Genomic DNA, 22,404 nt, shown 5'->3' with positions numbered 1-22,404 from the left:
TGCTTTTCTCCCTCTGTCATCAAGACAGCCCTCTGCCGCACCACCACCATTCCCCATTCCATTGCACTAAACCACCGCCTGCTAACACAATAAAGACGGAGTGCCCCTTGGCCTCACCTACCACCATATCTGTCTCCACATCCAATGCATCATCCTTAAACACTTATGCCAATACCAACTGGACCCCACCACCATGAACATCTTCCCTTCCCAACCTCTCTCCACCTTCCGCAAAGGTCATTCCCTTCAACAGTCCTTGGTCTGCGCCACACACCTTAATCGACTTCCACCACACCACACCACACCACACCACCTAACCACTCCCTTTCCAACATGACCATCCTTGGCCTCCTCTACTGCCACAACGAACCACACCACAAATTGGAGGAACAATGCCTCATTTTCTGCCTGGGCAGCATACAGCCTGGAGGACTCAACGTTGAGTTCTCCAATTTCAAATAATCTCACTTACCATCCCACCCATCTCCATCCCTTGCTGCCATAAACCAAAATTCATTCCTCCCATTGACACACTAGATTGTGTCCTTGACCTGTCTTCACCTATCCCCACTTCATCACCTTGTCCCCGCCACCCCCTTTATCCCCCTATACCCACCCCCCAGTCCTGAAGAAGGGTTACACCAAAAATGTCGACTTCACCTCCTGATGCTGTCTGGCTTGCTGTGTTCTTCCAGCCTCCTGCTTTAGAGTTACAGAATCGCAGGTCAGAAGAGCCAAGTGGAGTGTACATTCTGCAGTTAGCATTAAGTAACGGACGTACCACAGGTACCAGACAAACATCTGCCAGATACACAAGCTCGAGCTCCGGGTTTCGGAACTTGAGCAATGACTGATGTCATTGTTATGCACACATAGGGCAGTGGTCACATCATAGATTAGAAGTATAGAGGCAGAGAGGGAATGCGGTGACGACTATGAGGCAGTGTACAAAATCCAAGCAAGTGGTGCAAGGGTCTTTTGCGTCAATCATCTTGGCTAAGTGGTATTACATTTTGAACACTGGTGAAAGCCCATAGAACTACAAATGACTCAGCTGCACAGAGGAGGAGGAAGAAAAATGAAAGAGCAATAGCAACAGCAACAGGGAATTCCATAGTCAGGGAATCAGACAAGCATTTCCGTGGCAGTAAACATGTCTCCAAGAGGGAGTTTTGCCCTCTTGGTGCCAAGATCAAGGCTATCAACAAACAGTTCAAGACATCCTTCCAGGTTAGGAGAATCAGAACCTGATCTGCACTGGTACCAAGGAAAAGAGGACTGCCTGACGGCAGATTTCAGGAAGTTAGGAAAGGAATTAAATGGCATCTCAAGAGCAGTACTTTCAGGATTCATCCAAGTACGTTCAACATGGCGCGGACTATGCTGACATGTTGCGAGCAATCTACAGCAGATCTTATTCTTACATATCCAATAATTGTTCTGCTCTTCTATACCTCAATTTTAAGTCTAGGTCTATCAGAATTACTAACAACCTTTGTTTAAATCGATTTTCAGGTTTAAAGATTCTCCAACTGACAAGGCTTGTCGACCAACACTGGAGCCACACGCCCAGAGAAATCTACCAAGTTCCCAAGCGCCTGGCCAGGAATCAAGGCGCGACCAGCACAGGAACAAGACCTCACTCACTGTGACCTGACGTCAAGGAGGTCCAATCAGACAAATTGCAAGAACCACCAGAGATCTTGTGAACGAGACTAATGCCCAGGACCCCGTCAGACATACCACTTACCTTGCTCATAATGGAACCACGTGCTCAGAGATCTTCTGGCCTTTTGCAGTTCTGACTTCCCAGGCCTCGTGGAAATCCTGAACTGACGTCCAACCAGCGGAGAACAATACCTGACCCCATGCCGATCACAGACATCAAGTGGCCTGACTGAACTGGCCACAAGACACCCCTGAATGCTCAAGGCCATAACTGGTGTTCAGGACCCCATCAGGAGCAAACACTTACCTTCCAGAACAGCAGACTTCTGAGAGTGATGTTTGGCATTGACCAGGAGCAGCCAACTACCCAGGAAATGTGGGAGACACACTGGACTTTAGATAAGACTGAAACTTTGGGGTTTCAAGTAGCCCCTCCTCAGCACACTCCTGGCAAACATCCAAGTCATTGAGAACAAAATGGATGAACTTAAGCTAGACCCACTTTCCAAAATGAATTGAGAGACTGCTGTGTGTTTGGTTACAGAGCCATGGTTCACTCCTGCTACATCTCAAATTGCATTATAACCTAAGGGATTCTCAGTTGACCGAATAGACCACTCGGCATCCTTGGGCTAAGCAAGGGCCTTCCTCCTAACCAACACCTCCTTATGCTCAGACATGGCGCCCCTGACGAGTTAGGAACTTAGAATATCTTGCAGGAAAGTGCCATCCTATTACCTGTCACACGAATTCACCTCTGCTATCCTGCCAGCGGTCTATATACTACACCATGCGGTAGTGAATTGAGCACTTCAAGAATACAATGCTACAAATAGTATTCTGTCAGATGTTATGAAGGTGTAGAGGTGAAAATAGAGTTGAAAAGCTAGCAAGGACTGACAAAGCCTGAACACGATAACAATGTAACACTTGGTCAAAACAAGTAGCAGCAGCTGGGTTGCCATGAAAAACACACAAATTCAAATTCGGCCAATCAGTTTAAATTATGCCCCAAGATACCAAAATCCAATCAAATTTGAATTTACTATATTTATAATATTAAAACCAATGAAACAATCTGATGATTTTGGGTACAAAACTGGACATTTTGAGCAGTTCGGGGGAGAACTGTCACAGACCAGCAAACATAGACAACAATCGGAAGAGCTCTCCGAAAGGTACCTGTCTGTTGGGAGTGCGTAGCAAAACATCGAGGCTGACCTGGAGAGAATCTACAAAGGATAACTGGCAAAGCTGACTGGCTTTTCTTAATTGAGATTTTGTTTTAAATTGGATAGCATTGTGGAGTGGGAGGTAAAAGGTAGATTTAAGAGAAAGGAGTTGTAAATAGTTGTTGGTTTCTATTCTTTATGCCCAAAGAATATAAAGTTGCAACTTTTTACTTTAAATGTGACCTCTGGGATAGTTCTTTGCCTATTGCATTTTAACAGACTACAGCACGAGGTGAATCTTTCCTGTGTTACTGGTTTAAATTAACAGAGGGGTTTACCCTATGTCACAACACAGAATACAGCAAGGCCTTGTTCATCATAGCTAGTGACTTCAACCAGACCAACTCAAGAATGTGCTACCAAAATACCATCAAAACAACTCCTGTCCCACCAGAAGTCCAAACATCTTTGACCATTGCAATACAATGAAAAATGTCTATTGCTCCATCCCCTATCCACATTTTGGAACATCAGATCACAATGTTGTGCTCCCAGCTTACAAGTAGAAACTGAAATGTGAGGAACCAATACCGAAGATAGTATAGAACATAGAACATTACAGCACAGCACAGGCCCTTCGGCCCTCGATGTTGCGCCGCCCTGTCATACTAATCTGAAGCCCATCCCACCTACACCATTCTATGTACGTCCATATGCCTGTCCAATGACGACTTAAATGCACTTAAACTTGGCGAATCTACTACTGTTGCAGGCAAAGCATTCCATATCCTTACTACTTTCTGAGTAAAGAACCTACCTCTGACATCTGTCTTATACCTATCTCCCCTCACTTTAAAGTTGTGTCCCCTCGTGTTTGGCGTCCCCATACTTGGAAAAAGGCTCTCCCTGTCCATAACTCCACCGACCTTAGTGTCGTCCGCAAATTTACTAACCCACCCTTCTAAGCCCTTATCCAGGTCATTTATAAAAATGACGAATAGCACTGGACCCAACACCGACCCTTGCGGTACACCGCTAGTAACTGGACACCGACTGGACACACATGTTCCATCAACTACAACCTTCTGTTTTCTTGCAGCAAGCCAATTACTGATCTAAACTGCTATGTCTCCCACAATCCCATTCCTCTGCATTTTGTATAATAGCCTACTGTGGGGAACCTTACCGAACGCCTTGCTGAAATCCATATACACCACATCAACCGGTTTACTCCCATCTATAGTGTTGGCCTGAGGCAACGGAAGGGCTTCTACGGGACTACTTAGAGTCAATGGACTGGCCCATATTCAAAAGCTCAACAGCTATCAAAACTAGTATGCCACTACTATTTGTTATGGACCAAACCAGACCATCCCTCAATTTATTTTGAGGAGGTAGCTACACCCTAATGTTTCCTTTTTATTAAAAGTAGATGTGAAGTGACATGTTCCAGATGCAAAGCAAAGCACAATTTATTTAAACAATGTAGTTAAAATAGAAACAAAGAAAAAAGGAATTTATAACAACTTAACTATTGGAAAACTTAACAGAATAATAAATACAGTGCCTATTAGTAATTAACTGTTTCAAACTCCCATAAACACGCCGCTTAGCAAAAAGGCAATTTCAGACACAGATCCTCACATGAAGTTTTTGATGCAAAAAGCATCAAAAGAAAATTCACAGGAAGTAGCAGCTAGGAACATTAACTGAAGTTTCCAACTCTTTTGAAATCCCAAAGGCTTCTGCTAAACAAACTAAACCTAAAAACTAAAAAATACTAGAAAGTCTGGTCTGAGAGGGCTGACCACACCCTGGCTACTTCCATTGTTCCAACTTAAAAAACCTCAAAGCCTCACAAGTTATTTATTTTCTTAGGTGCCTACAACCTTCTTCCATACAAAACCAGGACAAAAGAACCGCTTAAAGTGACTATCATCTCTTGCTACGGACTTCATTAACAGGGAGATCACTTGACAAAGTAGTTAATCCAAATGTTCCCCAACTGGAAACCAAGATCTGTACAGAAAATCTAGGTACGAACTTCCTAAGGCCATCAGAGATGCTATGAGGCAATACCAGAATAGGCTTGAGACCCAGTGCAACCATGTTGACATAACAGGCGACAAAGTGAAGTCAACAGAAATGTGGGCAAAGTACATCCCTACCAGATGAACTTCATGTATTCTACAATCGTTTTGAACAGAAGGTCAATGAAATGACGTCACCTATCCCAATAGCCTCGTGTGCAGTTGTACACACATTCCATCGGCCATCTTAACAATGAACCCACAAAAAGCAACTGGCCCAGATACAGTCTTTGGCTGTGCAGTCAGATCCTATGCAATTACTCCTGCCAGCTGATCTGCAAACATCTTTAACCTCTCTTTACGATGATCTGAAGTCTCTATCTTTTCCAAGAAGACCGTTATCATCCTGGTGCCAAAGAGAAATCATGCAGTGTGCCTCAATGACTACTGCCCAGTGGCTCTGACCTCCATAATTATGAAGTGCTTGAGATATTAGTCATAGCTTATATCAATTCCAGCTGACCGTATTACCTTGACTCTTTGCAACTCACCTACCAGTGCAACTGATCCAGAGCACGTAACATCTCCCTGCCCTATACAAATCCCTGGAACTCGATCACACAGATACTTATGTCAGGCTCCTAGTTATTGACAACAGCTCTGTCTTCAACACTAATTCTAAACAAACTCATCTTTAAACTGCAAGACCTATGCCATGACTCCTGCCCACTTTGTAACTGGATCCTATACTTCCTGACATTAATAGTGTAATCAGTAAAATTGATAATGTCATGACAATTTAAACCTGCAACACAAATGATTTACCCGTGTTGTAATCTGTTAAAATTCAAGAGGCCAAGAACTATCCCAAAGGTCATTACTTAAAGTAAAAATTAACAACTTTATTTTTCTTTAAAAGTCTAACAGAGAATAATTATCTAACAATTATTTGCAACTCCTTTCTCTAACCTATTTTTTACATTCCCTTCTGTAACACTGGTCCAATAAAACCCCAAATAAGATTTACCAAATAATTCAAACTTCAAAAGCCAACCAGCTGTCAAAACTTCTCTTTGTATCTTTGTCTGTCTTCTTTTCTTCTTGTTAGGGATTTCTGTTTCACAGGTCATTGATAAATAAAGGTACCTGAAGAGAGTTATTCTCCTGGCAGTCTGTAGATGTTGGTGGCTTGGCAGTTCTCCTCCAACTGTTTTTTTCCAGTTTTGTACCCCAAAGGATCGTTGTTTAATTGGTTTCAACATTGTCAAAATACTAAACCTGAACTTGATTGGAGTACCTTGGGGCATAATTTAAACTGATTGGCTGAATTTGAATTTGTTTTTTTGTCTTAGAGCAATGGAGGTACTGCTAATTGCTGGACCAAATGTTACATTGTAAATTCTCTGGCACTTTGCATGCTTGCTAAGTCCTTCAACTCTCTTAAAAGGCACAGTACACTTCTATATCTTCAAAACAACAACATCACCTCATTCCCTGTAATCATCAACACCAATGTCCCACAAAGCTGGTACTCAGCCCGCTACTATACTTTTTTATACACTCACGACTGTGTGGCCAAATTCCGTCGCAACTCCATTAACAAGTTTGCTGACTACACCACCACAGAGTGCAGGAAAGAGATTGAGTACTTCGTGGCATGTATAATGACAGTAAACGATCCATCAATGTCAGCAAAACAAAGGAGCTGGTCATTCACTTCAGGAAGCAGCGTGGAGGACATAACCTATCAGCATCAATGGTACTGAGGTGGAGTTGGTCAAGAATGTCAGGTTCCTGGGAGCAATGACCACCAACAATCCATTCTGGTCCACCTATGTCGACACGATGGTCTAGAAGAGCACAATGGCTCTACTTCATCAGGAAGCTAAGATATTTCACCATGTCCATAAGGACTCTTAACAACTTTTATAGATGCACGACAAAAAGCATATCATCTGGATGCTCTTTGCATGGTATGGCAAACTGATATTGGGCCCACAATCTCATGAAATTACAGAGGGTCAGGAACAAAGCACAATCTATCAAACAAAAGAACCTGCCATCCATTGACTCCATCTACACTTGCTGCTGCCTTAGGAAAACAACCAAAGACCACCTCCACCCCAGTTATGTGGTCTTGCATCCTCCTCCATCAGGCAGAAGATTAAAGAACGTGAATAAATGTACAAATAGATTCAAGAACAGCATCTTCCCTGCTGTTATCTGATTTTTGATTGGACTCAAATTAATTCTGATGTCGTTCTCTCTCTGTAACTTATCTCCATCTGTAACTCCGCATTCTGCACTTTGTTTTGCTACTGTGATGCATTTTGTATAATCTGCCAGTATAGAACACAAAACAACACGTTTCATTGTATCTCAGTACACGTGACACAATAAATCAAACTTAAACTCATGCACTTGTTAGCATGAGAACAGATGGTCTGATTTAAACTAAATCAGCTGGGGGATGGGACCATAAGTTATTGTGCCATTATACAGGAGCTTGAGAGTAGACAGTCAGAAATAAAGTTTCAAGGACAAAAGAGGTTTCACTGGCAAGCAAGAAGGTGGTTTGAAGTGTATCTACTTCAACGCAGGAGCATCCGGAATAAGGTGGTTAAATTTGCGGCATGGATTGGTACCTGGAATTTCAATGTCTTCGCCATTTCGGAGATATGGGTAGAGCAGGGACAAGAATGGCTGTTGCAGGTTCCAGGATTTAGATGTTTCAGTAAGAACAGAGAAGATGGTAAAAGAGGGGGTGGTATGGCATTGTTAGTCAAGAACAATGTCATGGTGGCAGAAAAGGACATTTGAGGGCTCGTCTACTAAGGTAGTATGGGCCAAGGTTAGAAACAGGAAAGGAGAGGTCACCCTGTTGGGAATTTTTTGTGAGCCTCCAAGTAGTTCCAGAGATGTACAGGAAAGGATAGCAAAAAATGATTCTCAATAGGAGTGAGAGTGACAGGATAGTTGTTATGGGGAACTTTAACTTTCCAAATATTGACTGGGAATAGAACATAGAACAATACAGCGCAGAACAGACCCTTTGACCCTCAATGTTGTGCCGACCTGTGAACTATTCTCAGCTCGTCCCCTACACTATCCCACATCATCGACGTGCTTATCCAAGGATTGTTTAAATCTTCCTCATGTGGCTGAATACCTTACATTGGCAGGTAGGGTATTTCATGCCCTTACCATTCTCTGAGATTAGAAGCTGCCTCTGATATGTGTCTTAAATCTATCACCCCTCAATTTGTAGTTATGCCCCCCGTACAAGTGGACATCATCATCCTAGGAAAAAGACTTTCACTGTCTCCCCAATCTAATCCTCTGATCATCTTGTATGTCTCTATCAAATCCCCTTTTAGCCTTCTTCTTTCCAATGAGAACAGACCCAAGTCTCTCAGAAGACCTTTCCTCAAGACCAGGCAACATCCTGGTAAATCTCCTCTGCACCTTTTCCAATGCTTCCACATCCTTCCCAAAATATGGCGACCAGAACTGTACACAACATTCCAAGTGTGTGGCCACACCAGCGTTTTGTATAGTTGCAGCATGATATTGCAGCTCCGGAACTCAATCCCTCTGCCAATGAAACCTAACACACCATAACAGCACTATCCACCTCGGTGGCAACTTTCAGGGATCTATGTACATGGACTCCAAGATCCCTCTGCACATCCACACTACCAAGAATCTTTCTATTGACCCAGTACTTTGCCTTCCTGTTATTCTTCCCAAAGTGAATCACCTCATATTTAGCTGCATTGAACTCCATTTGCCACCTCTCAGCCCAATTCTGCAGTTTACCCAAGTCCCCCTGCAACCTGTAACATTTTTCCAAACTGTCCACTACTCCACCAACTTTAATGTCACCTGCAAATTTACTAATCCATCCACCTATGCCTGCATTTAAGTCATTTATAAAAATGACAAACAGCAGTGGTCCCAAAACAGATCCTTGTGGCACACCATGAGTAACCGGACTCCAGGCGGAATATTTTCCATCAACCACTTTCTTTCAGAAAGCCAATTTCTAATCCAAACTGCGAAATCACCCTCAATTCCATGCCTCTGCATTTACTCCACCAGCCTACCATGTGGAACCTTATCAAAGGCTTTACTGAAGTCTATGTACACCACTTCAACTGCCCTACCCTCATCTACATGTTTGGTCACCTTCTCAAAAAACTCAATGAGGTTTGTGAGACATGACCTGCCCTTGACGAAACTATGTTATTACTTGCTAGATGAGTATAAATCCTATCCCTTATAATCCTTTCCAAAACCTTTCCTACAAAAGAAGTAAGGCTCACTGGTCTACAATTACCTGGATCATCTCTACTGCCCTGCTTGAACAAGAATACAACATTTGCAATCCTCCAGTCCTCTGGTACTAAACCTGTAGACACTGACTGAAGCCAAAGGCTCTGCTATCTCATCCCTAGCTTCCCAGAGAATCCTCTGATAAATTCCATCCAGCCCAGGGGACTTGTCTACTTTCGCTCCTTCTAGAATTGATAATACCTCTTTGTAACTAACCCCGATCCTTTCTTGTCTAATATCTCTTATCTTGTTCTTCTCCTCTACAATATTCTCCTTTTCCTGAGTGAAAACTGATGAGAAATGTTCGTTTAGCACCTCTCCAATCTCTACAGAGTCCACACTCAATTTCCCACTTCTGTCTTTGACTGGCCCTATTCCTACCCTAATCATCCTTTTATTCCTCACATACCTATAGAAAGCTTTAGGGGTTTTTTTTAAGATTAGATTACTTACAGTGTGGAAGCAGGCCCTTCGGTCCAACAAGTCCACACCGACCCGCCAAAGCGCAACCCACCCATTCCCATATATTAACCCCTTTACCTAACACTACGGGCAATTTAGCATAGCCAATTCACCTGACCTGCACATCTTTGGACTGTGGGAGGAAACCGGAGCACCCGGAGGAAACCCACGCAGACACGGGGAGAATGTGCAAACTCCACACAGTCAGTCACCTGAGTCGGGAATTGAACCTGGGTCTCTGGCGCTGTGAGGCAGCAGTGCTAACCACTGTGCCACCATGCCGCCCACAATTTCTCCTTTATTCTCTCTGCTAAAGACTGTTCATGACCTCTCTTTTGCTCTTCTTAACTCTCTCTTTAAATCCTTCCTAACTGATCTGTAGCTCTCCATCGGCTCATCTGAACCATCTTCCCTGATCAACACATTAGCCTACTTCTTCCGCTTAACAAGAGATGCGATTTCTGTAGTAACCCACGGTTCCCTGACCTTATCACTTCCTCCCTGCCTGACAGGAACATACCTATCAAGGACATGCAATATCTGTTCCTTAAACCAGCTCCACATTTCCATTGTCAGTATCCCCTGTATTTTGCTATCCCATTTTATGCATCCTTATTCTTGCCTAATCCCATCCCTATTGCCCCATCGATAACTCTTGATCTGTGTCATGTACCTATCCCTTTCCATTGTTAAACTAAACGTAACTGAATTATGGTCACTCTCTCCAAAGTGATCACCTACAACTAAATCAGACACCTGGCCTGGTTCATTACCAAGCACCAGATCCAGTGTCGGCCCTTCAACATACTGTGTCAGGAAACCCTCCTGTACACACTGGACAAAAACTGATTCATCCGACGTACTAGAGTTATAACATTTCCAGTCAAGGTTGGGGAAGTTCAAGTCCCCCATAATGACCACCCTGTTCCTTTCACTCTTACCCAGAATCATTTTGCCAATCCTCTCCCCCACATCCCTGGAACTCTGTGGAGGCCTATAAAAAAACTCCAAACAGTGTGACCTCTCCTCTCCTGTTTCTAACCTCAGTAGACGAGTCCTCATCAAAAGTTCTTTCAACCACCGTTATACTATCCTTGACTAACAAGGCCACACCTCGCCTTGCCTGTTCTTAATGCAAGATCTAAACCCTGGAACCATCAACATCCATTCTTCACCCTGCTCTATCCATGTTTCCAAATTGGCTACAACATCAAAATCCCAGGTACCTATCCATGCTGCAAGCTCAACTATCTTATTTTGGATACTTCTCACGTTGAAGTAGACACACTTCAAACCAGCTTGCTGTCTGCCAGCACATTTCTGTGACCATGAAATCCTGTCGCTGTCCTTCCTACTCTTATCCTCCTGTGCACTGCAACCTGAGGTTCCCATCCCCCTGCTGAACTAGTTTAAACCCACCCGAACAGCTTCAGCAAATTTTCCACCCAGGATATTAGTACATCTCTGGTTCAAGTTTAGACTGCCCTGTTTGTATAGGCCCCACCTTCCCCAGAATGAGGCCCAATTATCCAAGTACCTGAAGTCCTCCCCCCTGCACCATCCCTGCAGCCACATGTTCAGCTAATATCTCACTTGTATAGCTGTATGGAAATAAAAAAATGTCCCTCCTTTCCCAGAAACCTCTGCTCTCTGATGTCAAATACAAAAGACCCCAGCAGGCCCCGCTCCAAGCTTCCACCCTTCGAGCTGCTGCTGCTGAAAAACAGAAATGGAGGACTCCTGCACTTGAGGTAAGTTTTTAAAGGTTCAAATCAATGACTCACCCTTCGGCCCACTATGTCATGCTGAGCATTTACCTTAATCTAAGATCAACCTAACCTGCACACCCCTGAATTTACAATTTTAGCAGTTGCTTAAATGTTCCTAATATCTCCGACTCTACAATCACCAGTGGCAGTGCATTCCACATACTACCACTCTCTGCATAAAGAACCTTCCTCCAATCACCCCATTATTGATATTTCTGCTCTGTGGAAAAATCTCTGTCTATCTACTCTATCTATGATTCTTATTACCACGTACACCTCTAACAAATCACCTCTTTTCCTCCTTCTCTCCAGTGTGAAAAGCCCGAGCTTACTCAACCTCTCTTCATAAGACATGCCTTCCTATCCAGGCAGGATGAGGCGAACAGACTGGACACTATATTCCAATATTCTAACCATAAGGAATAAGATAGACAACGTTGCAGGCAAGGATGCCCTGAGGCATGGTACATTGGGGAAACCAAGCAAAGGCTACGACAACGGGCATAGCATAACAATCAACAGACAGGAGTGTTCCCTCCCAGTTGAGGAACACTTGAGTCATTCAAGACATTCGACCTCGGATCTTGGGGTGACCATCCTCCAAGGCAGACTTCGGGACAGGCAGCAGCAAAAAGTGGCCAAGCAGAGGCTGATAGCTAAGTTCGGGACCCATAGGGAGGGCCTCAACCGGGACCTTGGGTTCATGTCACATTACAGGTGACCATCATTGCACTATACACACACACACAGATATTCCTACACACACACACAGACACACATATACACAGACGCGCACACTGACACCCACACACACCCTTAAAGACACACACACTCCCACATGCACCCCCTCACAGACTTAAGAAACTCTACACTCGCTACACACACATACACTTTCTCACACTTACAACCCCCAACCCAGACAGACAGACACACACACACACAGACAAAGACCCACATGCACACATATTTTGTAGGGTGAATTTGTACTTGCTGGGTTACACTGTACTTTGCTCAAAAACTGCATATCTCACTTTTTAGATTAGAATCAATCTAAACATCATGGCATAGACAGAGAACACAGGGGGCTAACGCCTTCAATATATTGTCTAGCTATCACCATTGTTAACAGCTAATCTTAGAATGCAACTTTTTTTAAAAAAGGTTTTGTGATTTACACATGAAAGAAGTGAAACTATCATGGTACTCTAACAGATGAAAGTCTTAACATACAATCAATTTTTCAATGTATAATTTCAGTTACATCACACTGTAAATCTTTGCTATAAATTCTGTGTTAGGATTGAGCCCTCCACTATCACCTGATGAAGGAGCGACGCTCCGAAAGCTAATGTGCTTCCAATTAAACCTGTTGGACTATAACCTGGTGTTGTGTGATTTTTAACTTTGTACACCCCAGACCAACACCAGCATCTCCAAATCATGTCTATTAATGAAAGCTAACACACCATATGCCTTCTTAACAACCCTATCAAACTGCGTGGGAACTTTCAGGGATCTATGTACAGCGAGATCTCTCGCTGTGGGACAAAAATTCAAAAACTTCAATCAATCTAGCTAATAAAGGAAGTTCAGGATTGTGCAAGGTTAAAACAAAAGGTCTCGAAGGTTTCCAGAAATAGCAGCAATTCAGAGGATTTGACGTTTATAAAATATAAAGAAGGACCAACCATGTGTGAAAGAAAATAAGAATTGAATATGAAGGCAATCCAGGAAACATCAAAAATTGAAAATAGTTGTTAAAATGCAAAGGTTTGGAATAAACAACTGTTATTTGATTAAAGGTAAAGTCAGAAAAAATTATGATGGAGAATAAATAAACTGCACTTGCTCTGTTTTCACTGAAGATGATGTAAGAAAACTCGCAGAAGTAAAAGATCCAAGTGAGTGAGAGAATGTGGAGTTAAAGGAAAAGAGTGTTATCAAAATGATTATACTGGAAAAATTAATGAGGCTGAAAGTTGATAAATCTCCAGGATCTGATGCAAATCATCCCAGTGTTGAAAGAGATACCTAGAGAGGTAGTTGTTGCAATGGTGATCATCTTCTAAATCTCAAAAGTTTCTGGAATAATTCCTGTGGTTTGGGACAGAGCATGTCACCCCACTACTTAAGAGAGGAAGAGAGCAAAAGAAGTATACCTGTTAGCTTAACAACTGCAGTACAGAAAAGCTGGAATCTGTTATAAACGATAGGGTAAATAGATACCTATTTATTTATAGATACCAGTTGATAATGATCTGATTGGCCATGTGATTGGACATGGATTTGTGAATGGGAAACCTTGTTTAAAGATGTTAGAAACAAAATTGATAAAGGAGAGCTGATGGACGTTTTTCAGAACATCCTATTATCTCCCTATTCCTCCCCTCACTAGCATGTGGCACGGTCAACAAACAAGAGATAACATTTCTGTTTGTTCTAGCTCTAAGCTTCCACCCTAGTTCCCTGAATTTCTGTCTTAAATCCCCATCTCACTTCTTACCTATGTCGTTGGTGCCTATGTGGTCCACGATTTGAGGCTGCTCCCCCTCCCCCTCAAGAAGCCTGAAAACAAGATCAGAGACATCACAAACCCTGGCACCTGGGAAGCAACACACCAACCGTGACTTTCTCTCGTTCCCACAGAACTTCCTATCTGTCCCCCTAACTATGAGATCCCCAATGACTAATGCTCTGCTCCTCGTCTCTTTTCCACTCTGAGCAATAGGGACAGACTCTGTGCCAAAGACTTGTGCGCAATTTCTTACCCCTGGTAAGTTGTTCCTCCCCTAACAGTATCCAAAACGGTGTACTTGTTGAGGGGAACGGTGACAGGGGATTCCTGCACTGCCAGCTGATTCCCCTTCCATCCCTTCATAGTAACCTCTGTCTTCTTCTTTTACCTGAGGTGTGACTACCTCCCTCCAACTCCTCTCAATAACCCCCCTCCACCTTCCGACTGATGTGAAGTTCATCCAGGTTCAGCTCCGGTTCTCTAATACGGTTTTTCAGAAACTGGAGTTGGGTGCACCTCCTACAGATGCAGTCAGCAGGGACATGAGTGGTGACACTTACCTCCCACATTCTGCAGGAGGAACATGCAACTGCTCTAACCTTCACTCCCACTATTCTAAATTCCCAACGAGACTACTGAAAAACTAAAAAAAAAGAAACTACTCACCTTATCAATCTGGCGCACAGAACCTTTCTTTTGGTAGAGGAGGTGGATGGGTGGGAGACACTACCTGAGTAGTGTTTTGGGGAAAGTAACCACCCAAACAGAAACCATCACTTACCCAGCAGTCCCATGTCTGCTCCTGGTCAGTGCACTCGGTCTACACACGAGCTAAGGCTTTACATATTTTAAATTTATCTTCCCCTCTGACTTGTTGCCAACCCCCACACGAGGTTGCATACATTAATGACTGTTTTCCGTCTGTGAGCCATAATCAGGATAAACAAATCATTCTCACATTGGCAGGCTGAGAGTAGTGGAGTACCACAGGTCAATATGTAGGCCCAGCCATTCACAATACAAAGAACTAAGAAAATTATAGGCCCTTTGGCTCTCCAAACCTGCACCAGTCCAGATCCTCTATCAAAACCAGTTGCCTATTTTCTAAGGGTCTGTATCCCTCTGCTCTCTGCCTATTCACGTATCTGTCCAAATACAGCTTAAATGAAGCTATCGTGCCCACCTCTACCACCTCCACTGGCAACACTTTGCAGGCACCCACCACCCTCTGCGTAAAGAACACTCCATACATATCTCCCTTAAAATTATCCCCTCTCAGCCTGAGACCCCGGGAGAAACCTTCTTGCTATCCACCCTGTCTATACCTCTCAAGATTTTGTGGACCTCAGTCAGGACACTTTCAACCTCTGTCTTTCTAAATGAAAATAACCCAAATCTACTCAATCTTTCTTCATAGCTAGCGCCCGCCATACCAGGCAACATTCTGGTGAACCTCCTCTGCACCGTCTCCAAAGCATCCACATCCTTTTGGTAACGTGGCAATCAGAACCATATGCAGTATTCCAAATATGGCCAACCAAAGTCCTGTAATATTACCTGCCAACTCAATACCCTGTCCAATGAAGGAAAGCATGCCGTATACCTTCTTGACCACTCTATCGACCTCCAGAGTACAATGGACTTGAACACCCAGATCTCTCTGTTCAACAATTTTCCCCAGGGTTTCTCCATTTACCGTATAGTTCAATCTTGAATTGGATCTCCCAAAATGCCTCACATTTACCCGGATTGAACTCCATCTGCCATTTCTCCACCCGACTCTTCAATCAGTCTATATTCTGCTGCATTCTCTGGCAGTCCTCTTCACCATCTGCCACTCCACCAATCTTACTGTCATCTGCAAACCTGCTAATCAGACCACCTATACCTTCCTCCAGATCATTGACAATATGTATTTCAGGTTGGGACCAAATGTAATATTTCCAAATTTATCAATACCAATTGGGACTGTACATTATGAAGATGATGTAAAGCAGCTTCAGGAGAAATTAGACAGAGCCACTACATGGCAAGTGGAATATTATGAGTGAAAAGAATGGGAGGTTATTTACTTTGGCCGAAGCAACAGATATTCAGATTATTTCTTAAATGACATGAGGTTCAAAAGTATTGTTTACAAAGGAATCTAGGCGCCTTTCTCAATAAGTCATTGAAAGCCTATACGCTGGTGTAAGAAGCTATTAGGAAGCTTAATGGAATGTTTGCCTTTATGTTACAGAATTGGAAAACTGCAATAATGATTTTTTGCTTCAATTGTATAGGGACTTGGTCAGATTACACCTGGAGTACTGAGAAGCTTTAGTTTTCTTAGCTTGAGAAAAATATTATTTCCACAGAGCAATGCCACAGGAGGTTCATCAGACTGGTCCCAGGATGGTGGGGCTGTCCTATGGAAAACAACATGTATCTGTATTTTCTGCAATTTCAAAGAATTAGTTTTGATCTCATTGAAACCTACAGAACATAGGGATGAATAAGGCAGATGCAGGTAAAAGTGTTTCGTGTGGTTGGTAAGTCTAGAACCAAGGGGTACAACTTAAAAATAAGAAAGATGCTCACTTTGGGTCAGAGATAAAGAGAAATTATTTTCCTCAGAGGATTGTGAGTCTTTCGAATTCTCTACAACAGAAAGCTGCGGAGGCTCAGTCTTTAAGTACACTTAAAAGCAGAGATTTTTAGATTTCTGATTACCAGTGACATACAGAAGTTGAGAATGGGGTGAGTTAAAGTCATTGAAGTGCATCAACATGACATACTGAATGATGGAACAGGTTCAATGGACTGAATGCCTACTTACACTGCTGTGTTCTTAAATCAATTATTTCTTATCATGTTTTAATAGCCAGCATGAATATTCTACTATTACTGCCTCTAACATTAAATGAATTTGAGTTTGCGCTTAGGCAAGATTTGTTCTACAAATCCAATTAAATAGGATGAGGTCAATCCTTGCCGGGCCTCATCCACAATTGCATGCATCCAATGAAGACAACACAGATCTGTCTTTGTATTTTAAGCTAACAGATTACTTTCCTTTTGGGCTGTTATTTCTCATTTCAGTATTCCCCATTTGTCAACTTAAATCAACAATTCAAATAAATTACAATACAATTCCTTTCGCTTCTTTTCATGTGTCTGGATAGGCAGATGCTGGAGATCAGAGTCAAAACGTGTGGTGCTGGAGAAGCACAGCAGGTCAGGCAGCAGGAGAGTTGACGTTTCGAGCTCTTCACCAAGGAGGTTAGTTTAATCTTAGAGTAGGATAAAAGGCCGGCACAATATCAAGGCCTGAAGGGCCTGTACTGTGCTGTACTAGTGTGTTATGTCTGAATATCTCATCCTCAACCTGATCACCACACGTTGGCAATTTATTTTGTTGGCCTTCTCAGACCCACATTGCTTACACATATTTGCTGCTACAAACACAAATGTAGCACAGTGCAGCACTGTACAAACCCTTTGGTCCTTGATGTTGTGTCAACCTTTTATCCTACTCTAAGACCAGACTAACCTACATACCCCTCATTGTACTACCTTCCATGTGCCTTTCCAAGAGTTGCTTACATGTCCCTAATGTATCTGAATCTATTATCATGGCTCGCAGTGTATTCCACGCGCCCACCATTCTGTGGAAAGAACCCATTTATGACATCTCCAAACTTTTCTCCAATTACCTTAAAATTATGTCCCCTCATGATAGACCTTTCCGCCCTGGGAAAAAATCCCTGGCTATGCCCTCTGTCTATGCCTCTCAACATCTTGTACACCTCTATCCAGTCACCTCTCATCCTTCTTTGCTCTAATGAGAACAGACCAAGCTCCCTCAACCTTTCTTCATTAGATATGCCCTCCAGTCGAGGCAGCATCCTGGTAAATCTCCTCTGCACCCTCTTTAAAAACTTCCACATCTTTCCAATAATAAGTCAATCAGAACAGAACACAATATCTCAAGTGTGGTCTTACCAGGGCTCTATAGAGTTGCAGCATAACCTCGTAGCTCTTGAACTCAATCTCACTGCTAATGAAAGCCAACACACCGTACACCTTCTTAACAATCCTTTCAATTTGGGTGGCAACTTTGATGGATCTATCGACACGGACCCCAAGACCCCAAGGGCGGCACGGTGGCACAGTGAGGGCGGCACGGTGGCACAGTGGTTAGCACTGCTGCCTCACAGCGCCGGAGACCCGGGTTCAATTCCCGCCTTAGGCGACTGACTGTGTGGAGTTTGCACGTTCTCCCCGTGTCTGCGTGGGTTTCCTCCGGGTGCTCCGGTTTCCTCCCACACTCCAAAGATGCTCAGGTCAGGTGAATTGGCCACGCTAAATTGCCCGTAGTGTTAGGTAAGGGGTATCTGTAGATGTAGGGGTATGGGTGGGTTACGCTTCGGCGGGGCGGTGTGGACTTGTTGGGCCGAAGGGCCTGTTTCCACACTGTAAGTAATCTAATCTAATCTAATCTAATCTAATCCCTCTGTTCCTCCACACTGCCACAAATCCTGCCTTTAACCCTGTATTCTGCATTCAAATTTGACCTTCCAGAGTGAATGACTTCACGCTGTTCCAGGTTGAACGCCAGCTGTCACTTAGAAGTCCAGTTCTCCATCCTGTCAATGCCCTGTTGTAATATTGAACAGCCCTCCATACACCCACAAATCCACCAACCTTCATGTCATCAGCAAACTTACTAACCCATTCTTCCACTTCCTCATCTAAGTCATTTATGAAAACCACAAAGGACAGAGGTCCCAAACCGATTCCAGCAGAACACCACTGGTCACCAAGCTCCAGGCTGAATACTTTCCATCACTCTGTCTTCTATGGGCCAGCCAATTTTGTATCCAGACAGCCAGATTTTTCTGCATCCCATGCCTCCTTACTTACTAAATTAAGTTCTTATTATTCTATGCATTCTCACAACAAGACAGCCAAATATTTTACCAAAATATTGCTAGGAAGGGTAAATATATAAATTAGCTGACATGAAAACGAATTATTTCATCAGCACAATGTAATTTCCATGTAAGTGATCTGCAATAAGGAACATTTCATGTGTTACAAAGACCACATTCAATACACAATTTTTGTTTGGCTATAGAGTCATAGAGATTTACAGCTCAAAAAAAAGCTCTTCAGCCCACTGAGTCGGTATCATTCAAAAGCAACCACCAATTGTAATCACAATTTCAAACATCTGGCTCATAGTCTTATATACCTTGATATAACTGATTTATAATCACGTAATTTGTTACAAAATACAGTGAAAAGTGATGTAAAGTGTCGCCACTCTCCAACACCATCCTAAAACACATAACAGTATAGAGCACCAAGGCAGAAAAATTAAGAAATAAAGAAAAGGCGTTCAACTTCACAGACCTTCTTAAGTGATCCCGTCATGGTCCATGTAGAAGGCCTCTCTGCTGCGCTGCCAGAGTAAATGGTCGCCATTCTTCAGAAGGAGCTCCTCTTTCCTGACGAGCTCAACACTGAGTCATAGAGATGTACAGCGCAAAAACAGACCCTTCAGGCCAACTCAGCCATGCCGACCAGATATTCCAACCTAACCTAGACCCATTTGCCAGCACTGGCCCATATCCCTCTCAACCCTTCCTATTCAAATACCCATCCAGATGCCTTTTAAATGTTGCAATTGTACTAGCCTCCACCACTTCCTCTGGCAGTTCTTTCCATACACGTACCACCCTCTGTGTGAAAAGGTTGCCCGTTTTTATCTTTCCCCTCTCACCCTAACCTCAGGGAAAATACTTTGTCCAATTATCCATGTCCCTCATGATTTTATAAATCTCTATGAGGTCACTCCTCAGCCTTCAACGCTCCAGGGAAAACAGCCCCAGCCTATTCAGCCTCTCCCTATAGCTCAAATCTTCTAACTTTGGCAACATCCTTATAAATCTTTTCTGAACCCTTTCAAGGTTCACAACATCCTCCAAATAGGCAGAACATTTCATATGTTACAAAGACCACATTAAATACACAATTCTTGTTTGGCTATAGAGTCATAGAGATTTACAGCTCAGAACCAGAGTTGGGCACGCAATATTCCAGAAGTGGCCGAACCAACGTCCTGTAAAGCCATAACATGACCTCCCAACTCCTGTACTCAATACTCTGACCAATAAAGGAAAGCATACCAAATGCCATCTTCACTATCCTGTGACTCTACTTCCAGGGAACTATGAACCTGTACTCAAAAGGTCTCTTTGTTCAGCAACAATCCCTAGGACCTTACCATTAAGCATATGAGTCCTACTAAGATTTGCTCTCCCAAAATGCAACATCTCACATTTATCAGAATTAAACTCCATCTGCCACTTCTCAGCCAATTGGCCCATCTGATCAAGATCCCATTGTTATCCAAGGTAACCTTCTTCGCCGTCCACTACACTTCCAATTTTAGTGTCATCCGCAAACTTACTAACTGTACCTCTTATGCTCGCATCCAAATCATTTATATAAATGACAAAAAGTAGTGGACCCAGCACCGAATCTTGTGGCACTCCACTGGTCACAGGCCTCCAGTCTGAAAAATCAACCCTCCACCACCACCTTCTGTCTTCTACCTTTGAGCCAGTTCTGTATCCAAATGGCTAGTTCTCCCTGTATTCAATGAGATCTAAACTTGCTAACCAGTCTCTCATGGAGAGCCTTGCTGAACACTTTACTGAAGTCCATATAGATCACATTCACTGCTCTGCCCTCATTTGTCCACTTTGTTACTTTTTCAAAAAACTCAATCAAGTTCATGAAACATGATTTTGCACACACAAAGCCATGTTGACTATCCCTAATCAGTCCTTGCCTTTCCAAATACATTCCAATCCTGTCCCTCAGGATTCTCTTCAACAACTTGCCCACCACCAATCACCGATCTATAGTTCCTCGATGGATCTTGCCAATGCAAAAACTGCCGATGCCACTGGGTACCGCACCAGTTCAAAGTTTACTGTCCATGCCACGAGTCCATTTCAGGAACAACTCATTGACCCAGACACTGTTAATGCTATTGGCATTATCAGAATTGCACATCATGTTATGGCAGTTTCTCCCTCTATCACCCATGCAGGCAGTTTGTTCCAGGTTCCCACCACCATCTAGATGAAAACAAGTTTCTTCACAATCCCTCTAAACCTCACGCCCTTTACATTAACTCTATGCTCCACGTCATTGAGCTCTCTGTCAAGGGAAAAAGGTTATTTTTACCATCCCCCCAATAATTTTATACAACTCAACCAGATCAGTTTGCACTGCTCCAAAGAAAGCAACCCCAGTCTATCCAATCTCCCTTCCTAACTAAAATGTGGTAACCCAGATTCTAGTAAATCTCTCCTGCACCCTTTCCAGTATAGTCAAATCCCTCCTGTAATATGTATTCCAGAACTGCACATAACACTCTAACAGTGGTCTAACCAACATTTCACATATTTCTGGCAAAAATTACCTGCTCTTAAATTCTACTTGCAGCTATAACTTGCCATTAAGAAATGAATTATGGTGATTATGAATTTAACATCTGCAGATATTAAAGACTGCATTTCAGCAAAGGAGGGAATGAATATCACATGAAACATCACCAATGACTGCAGTAGCAGTGTGGCCATAAAATAATCTGAATTAAGTAACTTAATATCAAAACCTATGTAAAACAACTGGCTTGTGAAATGTTTTTACTTTTTTTTCCATACAATCACATTTTCTTCTCGATATCCCAACCACTAAAGCACATGCAATGTGGTTAAGTTCACTGATCTCTAATAGAAACAGGAGCTATACCTATAGACAGTTGCTAGTTTGCGCACAGTTTTACAAAGCACATCTATCATTACAAAAATATATCAAGTTGAGAAAGCATAAAATGGAATTGCATAAATATTATGCTTACTGTTTGAGCATCAGCAAAACTGGAAGCTAATTTTGGCTGCAGAATTTTTTCCTGTGTTCCCTCAACTAGTTGATGACTGCTGTTACTACCCCAAACATATACTTCACATGTTTCTGACACCACAGGAGCATCTCCGTTCTGTAGGCTATCAGGGCTAGCACATGTTCTGGAATAGTCAGAAGCCATTCGACAAACCTATGAACAAAGAGTTAAGGAAAGTCATTAATTTCAAGCTTCATAATTCCAAATTACAAACAACAAATGGTCACATGGCTAATTTCAATGCTAGAAAAATACAGCATGCATGTACACACACTCACAAAGCAGGAAAGAATTAAGAAAAATACTTGCACCTCTATTCCAAACTAATATCCTTGCTTTAACTGAGTCTATACTGCAAAAGCAATTTGATGGATATGTCAACATACTGAAGGCATGGGAAAGTGCTTTGTGAAATGCAGGTGTGCTTATTTTCCAAAATAAGTACTTTAAGCATAAAACATTGTTTCAAAATTATGAATAACCAAAGGAA

At 42.7% G+C, this 22,404-nt stretch overlaps 1 protein-coding gene across 8 annotated transcripts in view; it reads right to left on the bottom strand.

Annotated features, from left to right (window-relative positions):
- Nucleotides 1–22,404, bottom strand: part of herc1 (HECT and RLD domain containing E3 ubiquitin protein ligase family member 1) — a 466,732-nt gene that overhangs the window by 384,773 nt on the left and 59,555 nt on the right. For all 8 annotated transcript variants that reach the window (XM_072553323.1, XM_072553316.1, XM_072553320.1 and 5 more), the window contains exon 4: nt 21,873–22,067. In XM_072553323.1, coding sequence (XP_072409424.1) covers nt 21,873–22,067 — 195 coding nt within the window. The remainder of the gene's footprint in view (nt 1–21,872; nt 22,068–22,404) is intronic.

Source organism: Chiloscyllium punctatum, chromosome 33, assembly GCF_047496795.1.
Source record: "Chiloscyllium punctatum isolate Juve2018m chromosome 33, sChiPun1.3, whole genome shotgun sequence".
In the NCBI taxonomy this organism is placed as follows: domain Eukaryota; kingdom Metazoa; phylum Chordata; class Chondrichthyes; order Orectolobiformes; family Hemiscylliidae; genus Chiloscyllium; species Chiloscyllium punctatum.
This window is presented reverse-complemented; position numbering and strand designations above follow the sequence as displayed.